The sequence below is a fragment of the Zonotrichia leucophrys genome, chromosome 5, assembly GCF_028769735.1.
Source record: "Zonotrichia leucophrys gambelii isolate GWCS_2022_RI chromosome 5, RI_Zleu_2.0, whole genome shotgun sequence".
NCBI lineage: Eukaryota > Metazoa > Chordata > Aves > Passeriformes > Passerellidae > Zonotrichia > Zonotrichia leucophrys.
This window is the reverse complement of record NC_088175.1, coordinates 31,174,808-31,198,717: the sequence shown is the minus strand read 5'-3', so window position 1 is coordinate 31,198,717 and position 23,910 is coordinate 31,174,808. Positions and strand designations below refer to the sequence as shown.

Sequence of the window (23,910 nt, the reverse complement as noted above, 5' to 3'; positions counted from 1 at the left end):
TCCCCTTCCAAGCTGCCCAAAGCACTCTAAAAGGATTGTTCAAAACCGGACGTAGTACTTTGGCTAACACCCCTATTAGCACCCTTAGGAGAAGGGAGTTACCTGTGTATCCCTACTACTGTTACAGCCTCAAACACAATTGATAGTGACTGAGACAAAGTCTTATTAAAAAGCAACATAGCGATCCACAACATGTGGGCAAAACAACCCAATTAAATTTTAGGTTTAAATATCTAAAAATTTAAATGTTACTGTGACTCTCAAAAGAATTCACATTAGCTTATTCTGGTGACCTTGAGTCACTTTATAAAGGGTCTTCACTTTACAGACCCTTATAAGAATGATAGAAATATCCAACACTTAATTTTACACTTTATTTCTGTAACATTAAGTTGTATCGTTTTTCCCCCTTCCTAGGCTATTTAATCTCATTGTATCCTTCCCGGGTATTCATATGCCATCTCTTTCACTGATAAGTTAAGGACAAGGACTCAAAAGCCACACCAAAACAGATTACTCTATACATCCTATCTATTGCAGTTCCACAGAAACAGGTACCTGACCTTGTCAAAATAACTCAGACTCCCTAAGAAAGATCTGTATAGACACAAGAGAACAAACAGGGAGAGCATTCAGCAAGTAATTGGGCTTCTTCTATTTATAGTGTCATTACAGAGTATGAAGAATCACTGGAGGGTGTTTTGAAGCATTCAAACCAAGATACTCAAGTCACTATTCAATATAAAGAGCTTTCATACCAAGAAAAAATCAAGTTAAGGATCTCAAACATTAAGATAGTAGTAATTAATGACCAGGTAATAGAAATACAGGGCTCTGCCTAAATTGTCATATCTCTGTAGTTTGTCCCAGGGCTGAACACATGCAGCTCTACCACAATAGGATCCAAATGTAAAATAGTCTAGGACTTAATAAAAGAAACTCAAAAACCTTACATTAGAAATATAAAACACAGTTTTATAAAAACAAAACAAGCTACTTGTAAGATATAGTATCCACTTACTTTGCTAGAATCAGCTTGAGTCAGATAACACCTCAAATCTTATGACACCATCTGGTGGCAGAGTTCACAAAAGATGATTACCAGATGTTAAAAAGAGTTTTAACAATTTAAATTTTATTCTGAAAAAATTTAAACTTTATTCTGGATATCTTACAATTTTTTTCTTTACAAGATAAGGTGAAAAGAACATGGATAGAAAAATACTTTCATTTTACCTAGATACTTCAAGTTGTATCTCTGTACACAATTTAGGTATGCATGTAGAGGATAGTGGCTGCTGTTGCCCTGTACTGGATTCACAATCCTGCAGGAATTAAGGTCTTTAGTTCAAGTATGTGACATTTTTGAACCTAGGGAATAGAAGCTACATGAAGTTTAGTCACAGTGACCAAACGGACTTAGGTAAAATGCAAACATACTTTGGGTAAAATCAACTGAAAATGCCAGAGTGTAGCACCCCTTTAGCTAACTTTACATACAAAAATCAGTCATTAGTGGAACACACAAAGTAGTGCAAGTGCAGCTGCCTTTTACTGTCAGTTCAGCTGAAGTCAAGCAAGGACTTTAAAAAAAACAAAACATAATTCAGTTGCTTTTAATAGGAGAGACTTCAGGATAGAAATCTATTTTCCCATGTAAAAAGTTACAGAGATACATTGCATTGGTCCTTAGAGCCTGCAGTTGTAATCCCAAACACTGCAGTACTAATGAGAATAAGCTTCTAAACTTCTGCAAAGCCGTTAATCAAATTTTTGGAAGGCTTAAGTGTTTGGGTTTTTTTTTTTTTAGGCCAGGATCTGTCAGTTCAGCAAAACAGCCAATTTGCTAAATACAGTAATTGAGGTTTAACTGAAAGAAGTAGCAAATACCTGAAGAACAGCAATAAGCAACAGAGATATAGGATATGCAAGCCTGGAAACTCATGCTGAAAACAAAGTCCACAAATTCTCAATTATCTTCTCTCTCAGGACACACCATCTCAAAACCTATCTGTTCTTTAAAGCTGCTTTCCTCAGGTGCAGAAGGGAAGGTGAAAAGGTTTATACTTGCATGAGAAAATTGTTACCAAACCTCCATCAACAAAGTATACTGAAGCAGGAACTTCAATGCTTCATGAGTGCTACTTGTATCCAAAGTTTCATAAACTTTTGCGAATTGACATTCACATGCACCCCCGAGCAGTTCTTAATATAAATTTGGATTTCAACTACCCTGTGTGCAATGATGAATGATTGCTTACAAATACCTCATATTTCATCATACTATTATGACTTGTTTCACGCTGTCAGTCCCACTCCTTTTAAGTTAGCAGATATTTACCACTAAACTCATGCATGCTTTCACTACAACACATTTTTAGATATTGACTTATGAGGAAGGCAACTAAGCAACTCTGCACTCAGTTACACTTCATCCCCGGAAACACTCCTGGCAAGCACGAAGAGGCAGCAGGGCAGCTGCACACCTGGGACAGAGAGTCCTCCACCCCAAGCTGTTCTCCAGCAGGGCATCAAAGTGCAGGGATCCCTACAGCAATCGGGGATGCTCACAAGGCAAAGCGAAGCGCATGCCCGCCCCAAGGCGAGGAGCCCGCAGCCGCAGCCCCCCTCGGCCGGGCTCGACCTGCTGCCCTCCACAGGCCGCCCACTCCGCCAGAGCCGGAGCAGCCCCCATCGCCCCCAGCTGCCACCGCTCTCCCCAAGCCCTCTGCTCCGTAGAGCCCCGGTACTCACGGATCGCACCCCTGCCCAGGCCAGCGGCCCGGCAGCCCATTCCCCTGTGGGACCGAGGAGGCCCGGCCAGCACCGCCCCGGGTCCGGCCGCCCGCACGGCGACCGCACCGGGCCCACCCTGCAAGAGCGCGCGCGGTTTGGCGGGGGCACAGCGCAGCCCACCAATGGGCCGGCAGGACGCGGCCGCGCTGCACGCTGGACGGCACGCCTGCGTGCCCGCGGGGGCTGCCGGGAAATGCAGTCCTGGCGGCGGCGGGACGATCGTGGACAGCCGACAGGCGAACGAACTTCATGGCGAGGGCACCAGCACCGGCCAGCTGGGGGCATTTACCAACAGATAATGAAAATGGAGATTATTGTAGTTATGTCTAAACACAGCGCTTTAAACACGCATAGTGCTACGTGTTACCGTTCTACAAATCAGACGCTGCAGACGGCGGGTACCTCAGCAGCGAGATGCCGTGGACATCACTCCTGCCAGGGTGGCCGTGACTGGGAAATTGCTCCAGAGGCGATTTTTAAGGCAGGAGGAGAAGGGCGCGGGTTGTGCAGTCTGCAGTAAGCCTTACTGACCGGGACCTTTCACGAGGCCAAAGTCCACAGGGACTTGGAGCATCCCGAGATACTGAGAGAGGCGGGGGAAACCAAGACCCAAGCTCTGAGATCGCAGCAGCAGTTCCACTGGATGAGGGGCTTTGGATGCAGGACCTGATGCTGTGAAAGCTACCGGGTGTGCTTTCAGTGCTTACAGCCCGACAGCAGCCTCAGGGAACAACTTATCCACACCTGAGAAGGAATATATCTCAGGAAAGGCTGCGCGGTTCAGCTGCAAAGGATAAGGTCAGTGATAGCGAGGAGCAGCTTTCCCTTTCTGCTCTCCTCTCCGCTGGTGGCAGAAGGGCGCTGACACTCATCGTCCTAGTAGAGAGTAAACTGGAGAAAAACCCCACCGATACAAATAGGGCCACTTCTGTACTGCGTTGTTTCCTGCCGCAGCTCCAGTAAGCACAGCGGGACCGCGGGCGACCACATGCACACCCACACCCGGCACTGAGACCCCCCACTCTTCAAGGGGGAGGGAAGGAGGCGCAGCACTCTCGCATGGCGCCATGCCGGCTGTACACAGGCCTGTGTTCCGGCCGGTGCGAGGGCGCCGGGGGCGGTTCCTTCCCGCCGCCACCTTGGGAGTGGCGGAGGAGCGGGGCGGGCCCGGCCCCGCTTCCGGGGGCGGCGGTGACGCGTGCGGGCCGGGGCTCGGCAGCGGGGACGGGCGGGACATGGGAGCCTAAAGGGACGGCCCGGCCCGGCGTAAGGGAGCGGCGGCGGCGGCTGTGGCTGTGCCGGTAGGTGTGTGACGGGCTGGGCTTTGGCAGCTCGCAGCGCCCCGGGTGAGGCGGCAGGCTGACTGATCCGGTTCGCGTCTTCCTCCGTGCCGCGTAGCGCCCTGTGCGGGCGGGCTGTGGCTGTGGCTGCCGGGGGCCTCAGTGGGGCCAGGCGGGCCTGGCCCGCCGCGGTTGCCGTCCTGTATCGGCTGCGCGGGGCGCCGGGCCCAGGTCCTCCGAGCCTCCGCCTCAGCTGTGGGCTGCGCCCGCCCCCGTGTGCGAAGAGGCCTCGGGGGCTCGCCCGTAGCAGGGGCGGCAATGCCATGTCCAGGTGGTTTTTATTTGCTTGGTGAGAGCCCGTGAATTGCACTGTTAGTAGGGCCCAGGAGAAAACCCACCTCTTGTTGCTTCTTATTAAGCTTATGTATTGTGTCCTGCTGCTTTTAGACTAATCTATGTAAAATGCTGTAGTGTTTATGTAGTAAACAATAAGAATCGAAGTGCTTCTTGTGCTTCTTTCTCTTGTACCTCTCGATGCCCTTGGTGCTTCTGGGAAGCTACTAATGAGTCACCTTTATTTTTCGCTTTTTTCACTTTTTTCTCTTTCTGTTTCACTTAATGTGAAGTTAGCACATGACACTCTAAGTAAACGATCTAAGGGAACTTGGGAAATTTCTTTATGCAACCTCTCTAACTATTTGCCTTACTTTTTGTTTTGTTCTCTGAAAAAGGTTACTAGATGCTCAGTCTTTAGAACTAAGGGTGTTATTTTACTTCCCCTTCATAAACAAACGTGATTCTGTACTGTAGAGGGAACAGCTATGTAGGAAGGTGTTTAGGGACAAAGGCAAAGCCACCTGTGATATCAACTGCTTGCTTGATTGATGCAATTGAGCACTTTCTTGCTTACTGGCAGTCTAGTAGCCAGTCTATATGCCTGACCTCCTCCGCTCCGCAGTTTTTGAAGTAGGGGCACAATTATATAGCACAGCTTGTGTCTTTAGGAGAAATGGAGTCTGTAACTCGGTAAATGATCAAAGTTGGACTGTGAATTTGTATTGGTCAGTATGTGATTTGGAGGAGGTTTCATGAGGCTTTTTCAGGGGCAAAAATGAATTGCTGAGGTGAGAGTAGAACTGAGCACAGTGCACAGAGGAGGTGGCATTGGTAGCGCCTATTCTTTGTGCTATCTCCTCTGTGCAGTGTGTTCAGGAAGCTGATAAGGGAAAGCAGGAAGCATGCAGAGTAGTGTCTTGGTCCTGGGCCCTGGCCTCTTCCTCCAGGGCCACAGATGCTTTATTCATTTATCTTGTAGACATAATAATTTCTGGTGCTGATGCCTTCTGCCACCCTGTAATAGCTGGGCTGAATTTCAGCTAACTAGCAAGTAGGATAGGTGTTAGTGTTAAGGAAGGGTTTTAAAAACCCAACTTTTCTGTATTAGTGATACGAAGAATTTGAGAGAACAAAAAAACCTCCATCACTAAACACAAAGATGTCTAATTTTGATCTTTGTGAGTATGCACAGGAAATTCATACTTAACATTCACATATCTAAGAATATAGTTTCGTTAATTTTTCCATCTTTTGGGGAAAGGCAACAGCTCCCTTTACAAGAGAAGGAACTGAGAGCATCTGCAATCACCTGAGGCTGTACAAATTCACTGGCAGCTAAAAATACATCTCATGAGATACTGGCTTCCAGTCAGTTGCTGCAACAGCTGGGTTGTATCAGCAGCTAGTTCCTATCTTTGTGGTAAGAGGGCATAAGCTGTATGTCTCAATTATACTTGTAGATGCACCGGATAGGCTATTTCCTTCTCCCCCCCAGTTTACAAGTTATCAGTGAAAGAGGAAGGCAAGTTTGTGAAATTGATTAAAAGCATAACTTCACAGGAAAAGGGGTATGTGCAAATAGAGGATCTTCAGATACTGAGTAAGGAAGTAGTTTGATATGTAGCAAATGTAATGGATATATCCATTTCTGAATTGCATTCAAAATTCTGAAAGGAATTAAGCCTATCAGAGGTACAAAACTGCTTCTTGCCAGCCAGAGATACAAAACAAAAATCTTATTTGGAGTGGGTTTGTAAACGTGCCAGCAATCAAACAATATTGATCTGGTGCAAGTAGAGCTGTCTGGCTTCAGGAAACTTGTCGCTTTTGTCAGCCTCTCCCTGCCCAGATGTGGACAGTGTAACTGGAGTTGAACAAGCACTTTATCAGCATTGTGGCACCCTGCAATTAATTTAAATTCATAAAGATCAGTAAGGGTTTTGAGTATTCTGGACAGCACAGCCTTAATGTGTTGTGGTGGTCATAAAGCAAGGAATTAAGTTTTCTTTTTTCCTAGAGACAATGACAATAAGCATTAGAATTGCTTCTCAGCTAAGTGCTGAAGAAGAGCATATTTAAATAATGTAACTTGCCTACTATAGCTTTCATTACTATGGAAGTGTCTTATAAATCCCAGAAGATTATTGCTATTGAAAAAAAAAACCCTTAAAAATGCTGTGCAAAGTCACTGTTGTAATGGCTTCTGAAACTTGTCTGCATTGGAAGCTGAGTGTATTGGTATAAATAACTGGCTTCCAGTTGGCAAGTAATTCTGAATGAAAATGAAAGTACTTGCAAGGAAAACCCTTAGTGGTGCAGTGGGGTATTTTAGGCCCATGAGAGAGACAACAAAAAAAGATTTTATGTTAATTTTCTACAGTGTGCTCTGGGAAGGTGGGTGGCAGAGGTGATTATGGTGTTGCTGGCTGCATACAGCAGTGCTTTAAGTCTTGAGGGTCTTTCCATTTAAATGCTTTATGACCTCCCCCCAAAGTTTTTAATGTGCCTATTGTCAGGAAAGCAGCCAGTGAACTGCTGTTGGATGAAGTGATGCTTCTGTAGCTGTCTGATCACAAGTGGGTACTTAAACCTGGGGACTGGTCAGACAGGTCACCAAGGGGGTTCCTAACACTCGATTTGCTCCTCTCACACTATGAAAGTTCTGCCTTGGCAGGTGTTAGCTCTCAGTTCAGTAGCTGGGGACAGAACTCAGTGCTTGGGACTAATCCACCACAAATGTGGCAGTGCCAGCAGTGCTTTTCCCAAAGAAAAATTTGCACTGTAGTTTCCCAGGATCACCCTCCTGCTAATAGAGACCAAGCCATAGCTCACATCAGTTTGTCACCTTCCAGCTTTCTCAAGTTAGACAAAGAACCCACTAAAATGCTTCCACTGCTCTGAGTGTTGATTAACAAAATGAAGATCTCTAAACCAGAGATGCTTTGAATGGACAATGATAAAATCACCCCAAAAGTGCTTCTTGTGTCCCTCATTATTTTGCAATAACTTCGTTTTGTCTTTCGGTCCTCTCCAACCTAAGAACTTCACATAGGAGAGTGAATTGAAAGTTTTTCAGGGTTTTTGGAGCCATGACTAAATGGATAGTAAGTGGGAAAAAGGCTGTGCAGACATAAGTTTGTTTCCTTTTGTCCAGGAGATAGAAGTAACTTAAGCTTAATCCATCCTCAACTGGCTTGGGCAGCAATGTTGTAGTTATGATGTGTATTATAGTGGTGAACTTACAGGATGACTTAGTCCAACATGAGTAGTCTTGTAAAGAGATATAAAGCTTTAGGTTGGAATTGGAATTTCAAAGAACTCTTTCTATCTTGTACAATCTCCCAAATAAAGCATAGCTGTAAAAATTTCATGGCCATGTGTTTATTTCCTTGCTGCTCTGGTTTCTCAATCTTCCTTTTTATAAGGCAGTCATAGTTAAGGTAATGAATGTGTTGTAATTTGTTTCCTAGTAGAAAGGTTTAATGAGCCCAGTTATCTCAAGAAAATACATTTTTGTAGCAAGTTTAGTTTCCATACTCTGCAAGTACCAGGCCTTCCTCTGAAAGGGGCAGAAGGGGAGTTGTACTGAAATGTGTTTAACTGAGCAAATACTGCAGAAAACTGATAAAAGAAAGTAAACAAAGCTGACATCACATCCTTCCTTAAAGGAGTGCTGCTTTGTCTTAAGGTACTTTAGATTCTTGTTTAAAGTTTGCCCATCTAGAAAGAAAATTAAAAATAGCAGAATATTGATATAATTATGAAATATCTTTGTAGGCTGTTGTCTTTTTTTTATTTTGGTTATTTTGTGGCTAGGATTTTGTAAATGGTAGGGGAAGGAAGGTGAAGAAAATAGACATTGAGCATCAATGTTAAAATAAATGCTTGCCTTAGAAAATATTATCATAACAAATGTTATCTTAACCATATCAAGTTTTTTCTCTCTGTATATTTTGTCTTTATTGAGTAATCTTAATGCCTTATAAATTTTCTCCTATACCATTAACATTGGAGTAAGATACCTCCAAGGATGTTTTTTGATTCCTAGGCAGAAAGATGGGTAAACAAGTCTCCTTTCTGTATGTATGTATATTGTGCTCTGTTGGAGCAGCTGAGTTACTTCAATACAAATGGCCTCATCTTGGCTGTTAAAATTTCTTTGCATGAAGGGTACCTGCTTTGTTCAGCTATTCCACTTAGGCCTGTAGCTATTGAGTCTGTATTCATGTCTTTGGAAACAGCCTATTTTGGAAATATTTTGTTTGTTTTAAATTAGTGTTGTGTGCTTTTTGAATTTTTTTTTAAACTGCCATGTGGTGAGAAGTTTTTATTGCCTAGAGAATGTGTTTTTCTGTTCTGCCTTATGGCACTAATTGCCTCTGCAGAGGTACCATGTAGGTTGTGCCTGTGCTTGCAAAAGCAATGCTGCAAACTAACAGGAATAAAACTATGGGTTTTTGGAGTCTAATGCATTTGGCTTGGATGTTCAACTTTAAACAGACATTATAACCATACTAATTCAAAGAGCATGCTTTCTTATACCTGTCTTAATAAGGAAATCTTAATATGTCTTGTTTTATATACTCTATGGTAATGCCTGAAAAGTGAAGGCAGATAAGCTTGCCAGGAAGTTGAAAGAAAGAAATGTTCTGTCACTTTTCAGTGACATAAGACCTCAAGAAATTATCAGAAAAGCTCAGCAAATAGCTGGACCCTTTATCTGTGATAAAGGTTGTCAGAACATTTCTCTTAACCAAGTGTTCTGAATGGTTTTACTTAGCTTACTCACACAGGTCATACCCTCACAATTATATAAGTCATCACTTTAAATTATGGTTTCATGTCACAAGAGGCAAAGCACTGCAGGTGTCCAAATATGAGCATCAGAAGATAAGCACATGCATAACTCAGCTTTGAAAAATCCTGGAAGTAACTTTTTTCCCTCTGTGTCTGCTGCGTTGGAAGGGTTTTTCCTCCACATCTTGAAGCTGGATTTCTTGATTGTTAGGTCAATTTATAAACAGTGTCAAGACTAAATACTATTAGGGCAAAAGTGAGTGGAATGCTGTGCATTTCTATAGAACTTCTTGCTGGCTGCCACTGGAGCTACTCATAAAGATGTGAGCAAGCTAGGTGAACACAAAGCCTGTCTGTCAGCTGTTAGAACTGGTTTGCTGATGACACAAAGCTGGGAGGAGTGGCTGATAGCCCAGAGGGCTGTGCAGCCCTTGAGAAGGACCTCAACAGGCTGGAGAGATGGCCAGGGAAGAACTGTCAGAAATCCAACAAAGGCAAGTGCAGGGTCCTGCACAGGCTGGGGCTGACCTGCTGGAGAGCAGCTCTGCCAGGAGGAACCCGGGGGTTCAGGTGGACAACAACTGAGCCAGCAGTGCCCTTGTGGCCAAGAAGGCCAGTGGGAACCTGGAGTTCATCAGGAAGAGCTCTGCCAGCAGGTCAGAGGTGATCCTGCCCCTCTGCTCAGCCCTGATGAGGGCATATCTGGAGTGCTGTGTGTTCTGGGCTCCTCAGAACAAGAGAGACATGGAGCTCCTGGAGTGGGTCCAGCAAAGGGTTAGGAAGATAATTAAGAGACTGGAGCATCTCTCTTACCAGGAAAGGCTGAGGAAGCTGGGCCTGCTCAGCCTTGAGAAGAAACCATGGAGAGGGGACCTCATCAATGTCTGTCAGTGTCTCAAGGGAGGGAGCCAGGCTCTGCAGTGGTGTCAAGCAACAGGACAAGAGGCAAAGGACAGAAACTGATGCACAGGAAGTTCCACCTGAATATGAGGAAAAGCTTTTTCATGGTGCAGATGACTGAGCACTGGAACAGGTTGCCCAGAGATGTTGCTTAATCTAATTCAGTGAAAATAGGTACTTTCCTCCCTGTCTCAGGTTTACTGGTCCTTAGGTGTGCAAATCAGCTTGAAGAGTGTTCTCAAATTCAAAGCTGGGACTGCCTCAGATAAACCTTATGAAAGGAGCTTAAGCCTGTTAATGAAAAGATAATGTACTGATTATACACTGAAATTGGACTACTGAAAACAGAGTTAGAGGCCTTGTATGAGAATATCTTAATTTTTTTTTTTATTTAATGATACCAAAAGCTAACATGCACTGACATCTACTTTACAGAAATCTCCTAGAGCCATAGTCTCAGGCTATGCCAGGTGCTGAAGACCAAACCTGCTGAATGTACTTTAAATCTTTAAGTACTTCAACTGTAAGGGATTTAGGTGTCTTGATTTCAGTTCACCATCAGAGTAATGCACACTTTTTCTGAAGAGCTGTGGGGTAACAGCTGGGCAAATCTGCATGAATTTAACTTCCTAGGAGCAATTACTTTCGTTAGATATTCTAAAATACTGATCTTGTAGGGGAAAATTAGTCAAGTCAAGCAGGATGTTTGGAATTATATCCATGAGTACCATGAACTTATTTGCAACCTACTCATGTGAAAGATCAAGGAGTAATTTAAAATTAAGGGGGAAAATTGGGGGGGGGGGGAATATCCTCTTATTTCTCAGCTTATGTGCTATCTCATTAAATTCTTGTATAGCTTGTGAGCTCTGTTTTCCCATTGCTAGGAGTGATGGTTTTATTACCATTCCTCCAACAAAAATGCAGATTCTTAACTCTGAAAAACCTGTCTCTGATAGGAATACACTTATTGATGGGATTGCTAATTCATCTTGTCTTCTAGGCAATATAGATATCTTCTGTTTTTAGCAAAAGGTAGATCATGGTGTCTTTGGACCTCAGTTATCACCCTGTGCTTATTATGAGAAAGATAGATCAGAAAACCTTTGCTACAGTTTCAGACATACCAGTTAAAACCTTTGTGGATCCTTTTGCATTTGAGGAATTCACCATACAATAACAACAACCATTTCTAGAGTCTTACTTGGGATCATTTTAGGTGGTGTTTTATCTGTGAAAATGTTTCTCCTTTTTCGGATATTTAAATTCTTCAATGGAAATGGAAAGAACACTTAAAGTTTTTACTAATAACTTAAATGTCTTAATAAATTTATTTCTAGATTACTGGGCAAACTAATGTGTTTTTCCAGCATGGAGAAGTTTATTATTTTAAGACCTTATTTCCTGTTTTTTACCTTACTAACCATAGAATTTTTTCAAAAATGTTTAGGAAGCCAAATCTTGGAAAAAAACGTTCTTCATATACTGATTGTTCCTATATTTCTTTTAGCTCCTCAGTTAGGTCACATCAGCTGAATAATTATTTTAGTGTCTTCTAGTCCTAGAGATGTTTTACTATGCAGAATGAAATGTATAGGCTCTCATTCTTTGAACTATCTTCTACTTTCAACTCAAAATACTGATGAAATGATAATTCTAATGCTTACTTGGTATCTGTTGTTACAGGGGGAAGGTTCTCTTTAACGTGATTCCTTACAAGTAGTATTTCCTCATCATGGATGAGCTATCACCTGAAGAAATTCAGCTGAGGGCCAACCAGGTCACTGATGAGGTAAATATTATAGGAAGACATCTGGGATTACAGTATTTGCCTAACAAGATCAGAATATCTTTTAAAAAAAATACGGACCAGGATAATGATTCTGCAAGGTTATAGCTGAATGTTTTAAGTTTACACTTTAGTTGGTGAATACTGGAGTGAAGACTACTCCTAAAAAGAAGAATTGAGTTTTAACTGCTGAATTTTGAAGTCACTTTACTGAGTACTGATCAGCCAGTTGTGATTACTGATATGATAGAATTTGGTTTCCTACAGCATTGTAATTGTATTGATACTTCATGGCTTTCTTATTTAACTAAAATTCATTTGAATATGTAATCTTTTTTAAGACTTTCCAATGGGATAACAAAAATAAAAGCAAGGACTAAAAACAGAAAATCTAATGTGCTGCCAATATGTTGTAGCATGTATTAAATATAGAACAGGTGATGAACTGTTGGTGTACAAGGTGTATACTATTGCCTTACTACAATGAACTGACAGAGAAGACTTTCAGATACTAATGTATGTATAAGTAATTAATGCACTCATTTTAAAATTGTCTTTCTAGTCTTTGGAAAGCACAAGGAGGATTCTTGGCTTGGCCATTGAGGTAAGAAAAAGCTTTTGAATTCTCTGGATTTATGAAGTATAAAAAGTGTCATGGTAACTGTAATTTTAAACAGTTTTTTGTCTTTCTCAAGACACACTTCATCATTAGAAGTTGCTGCCTTAATTGAGTAGTAGCATTAGAATGACATAACCTGCATGATTTTCACATTCTATTAGATTACAGAAGAATCAATATCCTTTTTACCTGTTTTAAGCAAAAGGATCTGATCTCCAAATGTTACAGACTAGTTGTAAAAAGTCTTCTGATGGTCAGTTATGTCTTTGGCTGCTGCAAAATTTGCTTTTCATAACATCTTTTGTCTGTATTTCAGCTCACTTTGTGAACAGTTTAGAAATGTTTCACTACTGAGGACAGTAGGGGTCAGCTGGGAGGGGTGGTAGAGTATGACTGCTCTTGGTTCAAACAAGTAATTCTACATATTTCTTACAATCTGCTCATCAGTTTTAACTGATAAGGAAACTCTTAACACCCTTTTACATTATTTGAAACAAATCTGTATTTGGGTTTATCAAAGTGAAGTTGTATGAGGAATCTACTCCTCTGCACAGTTCTGGTTGCTGAAGATGCAGCTGTTAGCAGTAAGGCATCTATCACCTGATAAATCCTTCACACACAAGCATTAAATGAATGTCATGAGCCAACATGATGTCTCTTGGCATCGTAGTTTCCTGATTCATTCTGTGCTGCCAGTTTACAGTAAAGTATGGGTGCAACTTGCATGCTAGATCCAAGACACTGAGCCAGCAAAGAGCTCTGCTGTAGTATGTTCCTCTCTGCTAAATTCTTAGAAATTATTTTGCAGGCTTTGTTTTGCTTGCATTGATTCTGGCTCCCAGGACTAAAGGCCTTGTAAGCCCTTTTGAAGGATGTAGAGATGAATGAACCAAATGCTAGTTCTCAAAATGAAGCACAGCTAGGTTTGCTTTTCTAGCCAGATGTTGTCACAGTTCAATCTGAATATTACAATAAATTTTATCATCTTTTGTAATGTAAGAAAAACCTCACAAAAATACCATAAAAGCCCCACTAATTGAGATAGGCTGATAAGCACCTTACCTGTTACACTAACATAGCTGGTAATTTGAGACTTCTAATAGCTTTGCTACAGAAATTATTTTAAGTACAGTATTTATTATAATCCTGGTTGATCAAATTTACTATCCAGACCTTCTGATTTTGCACTGCAGTCTCATTTTATATGTGCAACTAAATTTCTTTCTGCAGTCCCAGGATGTTGGCATCAAAACTATTACCATGCTGGATGAGCAAGGAGGTAAGTCTTCCCTAACACTAAAAATCAACATTTGAATGTAACAAATGTAAGAAAAGAACTATCATAGAAGAGTTGTTGCTGAAACTAAAGGCTTATTATTAAAGACTATTTAGGTGAAAATGAGATTTCCTACTTGGTTATTCCTAGGTATTTGTAGTGTTTAAAATATGTTTTAAAGTAGTTAAGAGGTAATGATAGTTACAATGTAACACAGCTCTGCTACAGAAACTGCTTTCTTTCACTATGGCATGAATGTAACCAGCTGCATTTATTCTAAAAGTAGCAATAGAAATGGTGCTCTAAGGATGGGGAAGGTATTTGCAAAGTAGTAACCAAAACTTCTCATTGAATATCTTTCTTAAAAATTAGAAAAAAAACCTAGAAGGCAGGAAAGGAAAAAGTCAATAGTCTTTATAAAATAGCACTGAAACTTCTTCCTGCTATAAAGAGATGTTAATTTTGCCCACTTCTCCCAGTCCATGTTTAGTCAGGTTACCTGTTTCTCTTCTAGAACAACTAAATCGTATAGAAGAAGGCATGGACCAGATAAACAAGGACATGAGAGAAGCTGAGAAGACACTGACAGAGCTCAACAAATGCTGTGGGCTCTGTGTCTGTCCCTGCAACAGGTCAGTTATACTGGTACTTGGGCCTAGAGTTCCAGAATATTCCCAATATTAACTAATTAAAGAGCTAATTAAAAATGCTGAATCTCAAAAATGGATTGTTTTGATAAATAGAGCTGCATCCTTTTAAAATTGTATGGAGAAACTAAAGTTAACTTGTATCTAACCAAACATTGTGCCCCTTTTACTGTAAATATAGCTGCTATATAGCATCCTGCATAGTTCTGCCCTAATCTATTTAAGGCTTCTATTTAGTAGAAGATTATTAATATCCATGTAGATGAGGCCAAATTGAACTGCAAATAGCTATATGTAAGTGCCTGTCTCTTAGAAATTTGCTTCCAAAAATAATTTTTTCACAAAATACTTTTGTACTAATTTAAAAGCAAGACAACTTATTCATACTTTAGGGAGAATGAGACTAGGAGAACAGAGCAGACACTGGTGTTAAAGCTTTAATCTTTTCACTAGTGACTATGTAAATTCTTGCAGACCTGCTTCACATTGCTTTTATAACATCAGTTTTATGGCTGCCATATCTAAATCAGTTGAGTAATCTAATCTTTAGTATGACACTTGATTTGTACTTTTAAACAAGTAAACAGCCTGAGCAATGTCAGAATTATTTTTGATGGTGTCCTCGCTTTAAGTAGTAAAGTACCAAACTTTGGATGTGATCATAACCCTTCCAAATTAAGGAGGCATAAATTGAGTATAGTGACTGAAGTGAATAGTGCGTGCATTTGTTGGTTTTTGCTCTTTAGCATGAGCAAAATCAATTATCATTCAATGGAGAAGTAGCAGAAGTTTAGGTATATATTCCTTGGAGTAGCTAAGTCTGTTTAACTAAGAGAATAGCAGTTAGAGGGTCATTTAGGATAGATGTGAATGTGACTTCTAAGGCTGAAAGTCTCAGTGCTTTAGTCCCTTGCAAATGCAGATGTCCTGACTTCTGGATAGATGTGCTTACTGCTATATATTAGTTGGCTCAAGCTGGTGGACTTTGAGCATTTTGACACACTCAGTCTTTGTTTTCTGTAGTTGATAGTCTTATTTCACTGAAGCTAAGCAGCTTATTGACACTAAACAAGCTCAGAATTTGTGAACTCTTGTGGCACTCCAAGTACACAGATAACAAAAACAGAAGTAGTTGTGTACCAAACTGGACAGTAATGTATAGAAAAAAAATGGGTAAGTAGAGGGCAGCAAAGAGTGAGTGTCTTTCATATATCTACTGGTACACCAACCCTTTCTCAATGTTAGATTTATTTGTCAGTTACCTCCACAACTTTTCGTATTTTTCATAAAAGCATAAAGCTATATAAGCTAAATCAGAACACTTGCTGAGTTACTGTTTTTTTTTTTTAATATCTCATAGGTTTAGATTATTTATAACAGCTTTGTGAAAATAAAAAATACTGTTATACAATCTATATACTATTAACAATTTACCTTTTTGTTGATCTGTACTACTTTCTTCTCCATTCTTTCCTAACACTGATGCTTGCTTTCTAAAAATGAAGACTAGGATAAGAAGCTGTATTCACTTAAACTGGTGAAAGTGGATTTTAGGACAAGGTCAGTGTTAGTAGTGCAGATGCATATTTAACCAGCTGTCTGAAGTGATGTTCTATTGCATTTGTGCTTGCATGTGCATGATGTCTGTCTGCATGTGGGTCTCCTTGTGCTTGTGATGTTTTGTAATACTGACATGAATAGAGAATGTCCATTATTACAGAGGGTATTATTAGCTGTGGAAATGGTGAGCAACTGCTTGAGCCATTGCTGGTTTGATAGGTTGTGTGAATTGCCTTATTTTTGCAGAAATGAAACTTGAGAAATGGGAATGTGTAGTAATTTGAAAAACAGCTCTTAAAAGCAGGTGGTGAGAAGTTTTCTTCTTAACTGGGCTTATTTTGAACAGTAATTCTTTTTCTGGCTGCCTACTTCACAGGTGCAACTAGTCCCCAGGTCCCTTGTTTTTTGTTAATGAAGTCCTCACATGTGCCTCTGGCATCTAAGACTTTGCTCCTCCAGAAGCAAATCATACAAAGATCTCTTCCATTTATGGCTTTAGTATAAATGAGATTAAAATACAATGCTCAATCTAGTTGCAGTAAACTTAGACATCTTTAGGCCTGTGTATGTACAAGGAGCTAGAATTGACTAGTTTAGGTTTCTTCAGGGTTTTGTTGGGTGCAATATTTCCACTATTAACAGCGAAATTATTCTATTTTTTCCCCTCAATATGTTCATTTTAGATTACTTCTTGTAGGATCTGACCTATGAGATGTAATTTCCCATATTGAATACATAAACACCCATAGATAAGTTTATTTTGCTAGGTTTTCTTCTCCTCATGCTTTTGTGGTTCTGTGATTCTTGAGACTGCTTTGTGTCAGTGTGCTTTCTTTATTTTTTTTCCTCCTATGATTTACATAGAAAAAGAATAATGCCAAGTTGGCTTATTGATTTAAGGGAGTTAGTACAATTGAATTGCAGAATGAAAGAACTACTTAAACATGATTACTGTTAGTTCATAATCAAAGTTAACATGAAAAACATTAACTTCTTCTGTTGCCAAGAATTTTTTAATGTTTGATTTAAAAAAATAGTAGCAATTAATGGTTTTCTTGCATAATATAGGTATTTATTTGAGTGAGTTTTTGCATTCATTCTTATTTCTTCCTGAAAGGTAACTAATCTTGTCTCTAGATTAATTCCAGTTATAAGTGCAATTCTATTTTATGACAGGGTAAGCTTTCTTGTGATTGTCATAAGCTTCTGTCCTCTGCTAAATATTGCTTTAAGCAAATTACTGTTCTTTTATTAAAGCTGAAGACCAAAGTCATCACTGTCCTTAGAGTAACTCAGTTGTGTTTGTACTATCAAGATACAAGAACTTGTATTATATAGACAAAGTTTTATCTCTACAAAATTTCATCTCTTTTGGGCACAAGACAAATGTTTATGAAAATTCTAGATTAATACTGAATTTCAGTCAGGAAGCTATATTTCTGATATAGTGGTTCAGATTTTTTATTTTTATGGAGTAGGACAAAGAACTTTGAGGCCAGCAAAGCATACAGAGCAACCTGGGGAGATGGAACAGAGAACTCAGCAGACCATGTGATATCCATGCAGCCAAGAAGTATAAATCAGCGGCAACCTCAGACTTCTGGAGGACCAAGTGGTGGATATATTACAAGGTTTGCTAGCTCATATTCCTCAATCTCAAATGCACAAATCCTCTTACTAGTTGTCTGCTTCTTTCACAGATGCATTTTAGGTCAGGTTGCTAAATCAAAAATTTTAGTATTGTTTGGAGGAATTGTTGTGTCTTGGAGAGATGATGGCAGACACCTACACCTTCAGTATTGTAGTGCTCATCCTGCACTTTTTTTTTTACATAGTGCTGGTATGGTCAGTCTGTTTCTGGATGTGAGAACTGTAAGGCTTAGTACTCAGTTATTGAGGGGACTGTTAAAAATATCAAGGTCTATTATTGTCATAAAGTATATTTGAGAGAAACTCACGTCTTAAACTTCAGGTAACTATTTAAATTTTTAAGGCTATTTTTGTAGTAGTGGCTAGCTTAGCACTCTTTTTTTTTTTGGTGAATGCTTGCTTGAAGTACAGGGAGTTTTAAAAGGGGGAAAAACATACCTTGGTTTGATAGCATAGTGCAACAAACAGTCAAGTTTTACTAGAGTAAATCTATGCTAGACAAAAGCAAGTTCTTTATTCTTGAAACATTGTCTTAATTATTTGAACAGGATAACCAATGATGCCAGAGAAGATGAAATGGATGAAAATCTTGCTCAAGTTGGAAACATTCTTGGGAATTTGAAAAACATGGCTTTGGATATGGGCAATGAGATTGATGCCCAGAATAAGCAAATAGACCGGATAAATATAAAGGTAAACGTCAAAGGTGTTCTCTGCTCTCAATTCAGAGGTTGTCACTCAGAGATTATTAGGAATGTGCTCACTGTATTTGCAGCAAATTCGTGATAAGTTTATGCTATCCTTGAGGTATCCAAGAGATACACCTTGATACATACAGGTATATAGCTTAAAATTCAAATGCTTGAGTGCCAGGAAACCTAAATATACATCACAGATGACTACTTACTCTGAAAACTAATAAACTTCATGGGATCAAAAGTACAAACATTTACTGGAGGTATACCTGGTGGATTGTTACTCGCAGGAATTTTTTTTTCTTGTGATAGGGAATAAGTATTTTTAACAATACCAAGGCTCTTCAAAATTTCTAGGAAGTCACTATAATGAATGTAAAGTAAAACACAAGTTATTCATTGCCCTAATTCTTGTGGATTAATTAATATTGGACCTGGGGAGACTGTGGAATAATGGAGTTTGTAGGTGCATAGGCAAATGGTCTGCACATTAAGTTAATTATAGTAACTTTCTTTTATGTATATAATTTAGTTATTTAAGTGTTAGCTTCTCCAAACAGATTAACCATATATGAATATATTTTGGGAGGTTTCTTTCAAATGGAAGCTTAATGAGAATGCTAAGTCTATTTTAGAAATGTCTGTATTCTGAAATGAGTATAAGTTGTTTTATAGGCATCCTGGTTGAGAAAGGAAGAAAAACCTTTAATGAATAGTGTGTAAAGAAAAACCTTTAATGAATTAGAGACTTCAAAAAGTAGAAGCAAACACTGATTACTGTGAAATTATAGTATTAAGACAAAATGGGATTTTAAAAATCTCACTGAAATGTTGCAGTAGACTTAAACGAAAAAGGAATGGAATTCCTCTGATGTGACAAAAATGCCAGTTGCATGTGTGTCAACAGTTCAATTTTGTCTAGTAATTTAGTATTGATAAGGCAAATCAACATGATTATATGGAGGATGCATTAACTGTTCCCTGAAACTGCACATCTGATTACCGTGTTAAAAAAGTCAGACACTTGGAAGTACACTAGAAAATTTCTTTGAATTTAAAATGAGGTGTGAAATTCTTATAACTTATAAAGCAGACTGAAAACTGCCTGGTCAAATAAACTGCTAGTGGGAATTACTGTTTTTAGTTATAGTGTTTCTAGTAGATTCAAGCATCTCTTCTGGCCTGATGCTCCTTTGGTTTAGTGATTTGAATAAATCTTGCTGATCAAGTCTTATTAATAATTAAAATGGGGTGTATACAAGTTAGAATTGTTTTGCAGACCAGAATAAAAATGAAAGTGCAATTCCTGGCTTTGAGACTGGCAACTTGTCTCAGGATATTTAAATTAATCCTATGTTTATAACTTCTTAAATGTAGTGAACAGTACGGAAACCAAACCAAATGTTGTCTGTAAATCTCCAAACAACAGTATCATGTAAAGAAACAGAATATAATTGATACTTCTATTTTTTAAAGAATTCTGATTCACCTTGGAAATAGGCTTGACTGGGTGACTTTGGGTAGTATTATGCAAGACTCGTGGTCTGAAGAAACCCATAATGAAACTTACATTACTGGATTTTTCTTAGACGAAGATCTAGTAACTAGATTAGTATTTCCAAAGTGTTGTTAACAGATTAGAGTCTCCCTTTTCCATAGTAGGCTTTTGTCCCTCCCCTCCCCTTGACCCGAAAGGCAGGAAGGAGGGAATGGGAGGGAGGGACTTGAACTGCAAGTGTGCTCTGCCCAGCCCATTTCAAGACAAAGGTGAAATGGCCAATACTTGGCACATAAACCTGTGCTAATACTTGGCACGGGTTGAGCTTCTTAGAGGTTCCACTCATGGTGAGGGCAGAGGCTGATTTTGTGCATATTGCACTTCCTGCACATTTCCCACAGGACACTGCATAATTGGGGAATTACTTACAAACTCCTTATCATACCTTTCAGTAAAACTGTATTTTCACACTTGTTCAACCTAGATACTGTGACCTGACTTTTGATGCTTTAAAAAATAATAAAATCTAAAGCTTGTTCTTAACATACCATATTGTTACAGCACTAGTACATTGGAGGGGATGTGAATGAAAATTATGGATTTGCAGTAAACAAAATAAATCTGACTTCACGCCCATAGGCCCAGGTTTTACTATTACTTCTAGTTCAGAGCAACCTTTTTTCTCTGTAGAGGTTCATAAGATGTCTAAACACTGGGAGAGAATTTTTATTCCCTTGTTTTGTTAACATGCTTCCTTACCAGCTGAGGAAAGCTGATGTGTTTTGAAAGTCCGCTAAAGAGTAAAACCTTTTTCTCTTTGTTGTTTCTACCAAAATTGACACCATATGTTCTCCAGGGGAAAAAAAATTACTTCCAGCATACAGAAGTTGCTCCCCTTCTCTCTACCACAATGATGATACCTTGCAATTCAGAAGTTCATGTCAGTTTGAATTTTTAAATTGCTTTGCATTGAGTCTGCAAATGACCTATGAATTTCTCTCTTTCAGGCCGATACAAACAGGGAACGCATTGAGCAAGCAAACATCAGAGCCAAGAAACTAATTGAAAATTAAAGCCCGCTGTCATTGTTCAATGACAGCCTCTCCAGCTGCAAGCCACCATATTCATGGATCTGTGAAACTTCTATTCTGAAATAAGAGAGGCTGGGACAAATGAAGCAGTACCCCTTCTGTAGGGATTAGTTATCTTTTATTGCTTCATGTAAACATGGTCTTGACTCCAAGAAAGCAGCCAACTTCCTTCTACTCATTTGCCTTCACTTTCTTTAAACTGCTCAGGGCTAAAAGTGTTAGGGCTTTGAGAATCTTCTTGCATGTTTGATTCTTCTTCCCAGTTTCTTTTTTTTTTTTTTCCCTGCACCAGAAATTCAGTCCTTTATTTAAGTTGAACAAGCAGGGTAACCTGAATTCACAGCTGTGGAAAGTTGGAGAGGGCACTTTGCACTGTTTGAAATACCTCATAAGTTGAGTGTCTTCACTAAAATAGGGACTAGGTGAATGTTGTCTGATTTGTATCTCTAGCATCTAACCATAGTTTTACAACCCAAACCACATGATTGGTTTGGAGTTGAATTTGTGGATCACAGAATTGAAGAGGCCCATTACTTACACCTTGTGGGTTGAGGGCTTTAAAACACTTCCTAACCACATGAACTTTAAGGTAATGGTAGCCAGAGGGATATACAGGTTTCCATTTCTTTACTGTAAATTGACATCAGTTAGGAGGCCATGACTAATCATGCTGCACTGTTCTGATAATATTGTTGTGTGTATATACATTTCTGATCTAAGCCCCATGCACACAAGTAGAAGAAAATAAAACTATCTCCCTAAGGTATTTATTTGATGGGAAATTTTACACCTCTCATCTAAAAGCTAACTTTGAAGTGTTTGAATGAGGCATCTGAACTGGAAGAAACTGAGTAGAAAAGCATGCAGCTTGCTTGCATTCCCATATCTTACTCTCTTTTGGCCACTTTTCACTGGAGTTCAGTTTATGCCTTTCTCCAGTGCAAAATAATGATTGAGATCTGGTGCAGAGTTTGCTCTCAGCAGTGACTTTGGGGGTGCTTCTAAACCCTACCAAAACCAGAGAAGCTTATTGTGAAACTTCTTTGTCACAAGTCTGGAGGAAGCAGTAGCTATTTATGAACTGTATGCTAGTTCTAAATAAACTAGTTCTAAATAGATTCCTGACTGGTTTATTATTGAAGACATTGGGACTGGCAGTTGGAAATATTATATGTCCAAGTTGCTTGCAAATAAAATGTTCTTACAGGTGAGGTAAACCACTCTCCTGTGAAGAAAAATAGTCTGGTTTTACTGTAATATAAAAAGATTTTCTTGAAATCTTAATAATAATTAAATTCTAAGTGACTTAGGTTATTTTAACTCCACCCAGCAGTATATTATGCCTGTTTTAAAGTTGAAAATGATGTTTTGGACTAACCTGTGATACTCAGTGTTGGATGGCAAAAATCTTCAAACCAAATTGATTGGACAAATAATTAAAACTTAATAGCATTATGGGGTGCTTTTTTGAAGGACAGTCCACAAATGCCCTGTGGCTACTAATATTGAATCCCAGAGTCAGAGATGACACTAATCCACCAAAATGCAGGACAGTGTTTAAGTGTTCTATTTTCTTTTTAGTAGAAATAACAGTCAGTGTTACCAGTATATTTTCAGTTGGGTCCCAGTACAACTTGATAAAGAAAAAAGAACCAAAACCAACAACCACACGCACAAAACCCACAACCCCCCACCAAACAAAAACCCAACCAAACAAAAAAACCCCAAACAACTGACCAAAGGATGGGGCAGCTGCACGTAAAAATAGGCCAGTGGTCATTTGCCTTATGTGAATAAGGTGAAGTCATTTTTAGGGGAATAGATACTTGAGTAGTGTGGGTTGGCTCCTCTCTAGCTTCCAGTAATTGTTGGAATGCTACTGAATTTCAAAATCTCACTAGCTACCCACTCAGTAAATGAGGATAATGTGCTTAAAAATGCAAGTAGCAAAGAAGTACTTTTAAGAACATTGCATAATAAACTTCAAACAGCCACCTGCATAGAGACTTTGTATGTCTTTTTTTCCTTCTTAAAAACTTCAGATTAACTTAATGAATATTTGCTGCTAGTTGTGAAAACAAAAGTATATGTTATTTAATTATGATTGTCTCCTGCAACAGAAGACTGAAGTGGTTACCTTATTCTGCTTACACAGTGCAAGCCTGCTCTTTAGCATTTGGACATTCCAAACATCAGAATGTTTTTCTCCCTTGCCATTGTTCTTGTCCTTGACTAGCCTAATCTCTACCAATAAATGAGCATGCTGGCTGATAAAATGCTGTGATTGGTATATCAAAACTGTAATATTGTAGTGAATACCACACAAAATAATTTCTGAGACTCTTGAGTATTATCTGAGTATCATTGCTATTTTCTGACGCAGCAAGAGCCAAATCTGTGAGGGAGTTGGTGCCTTTATATTAGTCAAAAACAGTTTGCTTCTTGGATGTCTTACTGTTGTCGATAGATGCTTAATTTACATATCTATGGTATGAAATCAACACTTGTACGTCTTTGTATGTCTAAATGCTATTAAGAATGAAGGTTTACAGTTTCTGCTTTTGATTGTTACACTATATATTGTGCACAAAAAATACATACTTTTATAACTGAATGTGTTTTAAAACTATTTTCTCTAGAAATGTCTTTGTTTAGTTTCCTGTCCTTGAAAAACTTGGCATAACTAGTTGCTATTATGCAACTAGGAAGTTCTCATCTATTTTTATTTCAAGAAATCCCGGTGTTAAAAAAAGAATAGGTGTGGTTGGGAGGAGAGGAATATTGTGGTCTTTAACACTCTGGTTTTGATTCCTGCATAATCATCTCCTAAATGCAGACTATGAACTGTGTCCATCTCTTCTTTGAAAGGCTGTGACATACATGGGAGTATACTTGAAGATGATAAAGGAACAAAGTAAAATAATTTAAAACTTTCTAGTTAAGTATTGCTAACAGATACATAGTAAATAACTAGTC

At 39.3% G+C, this 23,910-nt stretch overlaps 2 protein-coding genes across 7 annotated transcripts in view; one reads left to right on the top strand and one right to left on the bottom strand.

The window, feature by feature from the left end:
* Nucleotides 1-3,332, bottom strand: part of ZNF106 (zinc finger protein 106) — a 40,611-nt gene extending 37,279 nt beyond the window's left edge. Inside the window, exons 1-2 of one of the 4 annotated variants that reach the window (XM_064713873.1) lie at nt 3,164-3,329; nt 2,755-3,071 (exon numbers count right to left, since the gene is read on the bottom strand). The gene's annotated coding sequence lies outside the window, so the exon portion shown is untranslated. Of the gene's footprint in view, nt 1-2,754; nt 3,072-3,163 lie in introns of those variants that run through there. The other 3 variants (XM_064713875.1, XM_064713874.1, XM_064713876.1) reach the window with 3 other exon arrangements.
* Nucleotides 3,333-3,452: 120 nt separating this feature from the next.
* Nucleotides 3,453-23,629, top strand: SNAP23 (synaptosome associated protein 23). Of its 3 annotated transcripts, none has more exons than XM_064713879.1 (8): nt 3,453-3,594; nt 11,796-11,901; nt 12,461-12,502; nt 13,748-13,796; nt 14,308-14,425; nt 17,479-17,631; nt 18,199-18,343; nt 20,851-23,629. In XM_064713879.1, exons 2-8 carry the CDS (start codon nt 11,845-11,847, stop codon nt 20,914-20,916), a joined length of 630 nt encoding a protein of 209 aa, XP_064569949.1. In that variant the 5' UTR covers nt 3,453-3,594; nt 11,796-11,844; the 3' UTR covers nt 20,917-23,629. The 3 variants fall into 3 exon arrangements, with proteins under 3 accessions (XP_064569949.1, XP_064569950.1, XP_064569948.1); XM_064713880.1 differs by lacking the exon at nt 3,453-3,594 and adding an exon at nt 3,609-3,755; XM_064713878.1 differs by lacking the exon at nt 3,453-3,594 and adding an exon at nt 3,973-4,097.
* The last annotated feature ends 281 nt before the right edge of the window (nt 23,630-23,910 follow it).

Bases quoted from the DNA above. Each gene is read 5' to 3' on its own strand.
- SNAP23 (XM_064713879.1), top strand. From the start codon at position 11,845: ATGGATGAGCTATCACCTGAAGAAATTCAGCTGAGGGCCAACCAGGTC. The intron at 11,902-12,460 runs GTAAATATTATA...TTGTCTTTCTAG, and splicing joins CCAACCAGGTCACTGATGAG to TCTTTGGAAAGCACAAGGAG. The intron at 12,503-13,747 runs GTAAGAAAAAGC...TTCTTTCTGCAG, and splicing joins TTCTTGGCTTGGCCATTGAG to TCCCAGGATGTTGGCATCAA.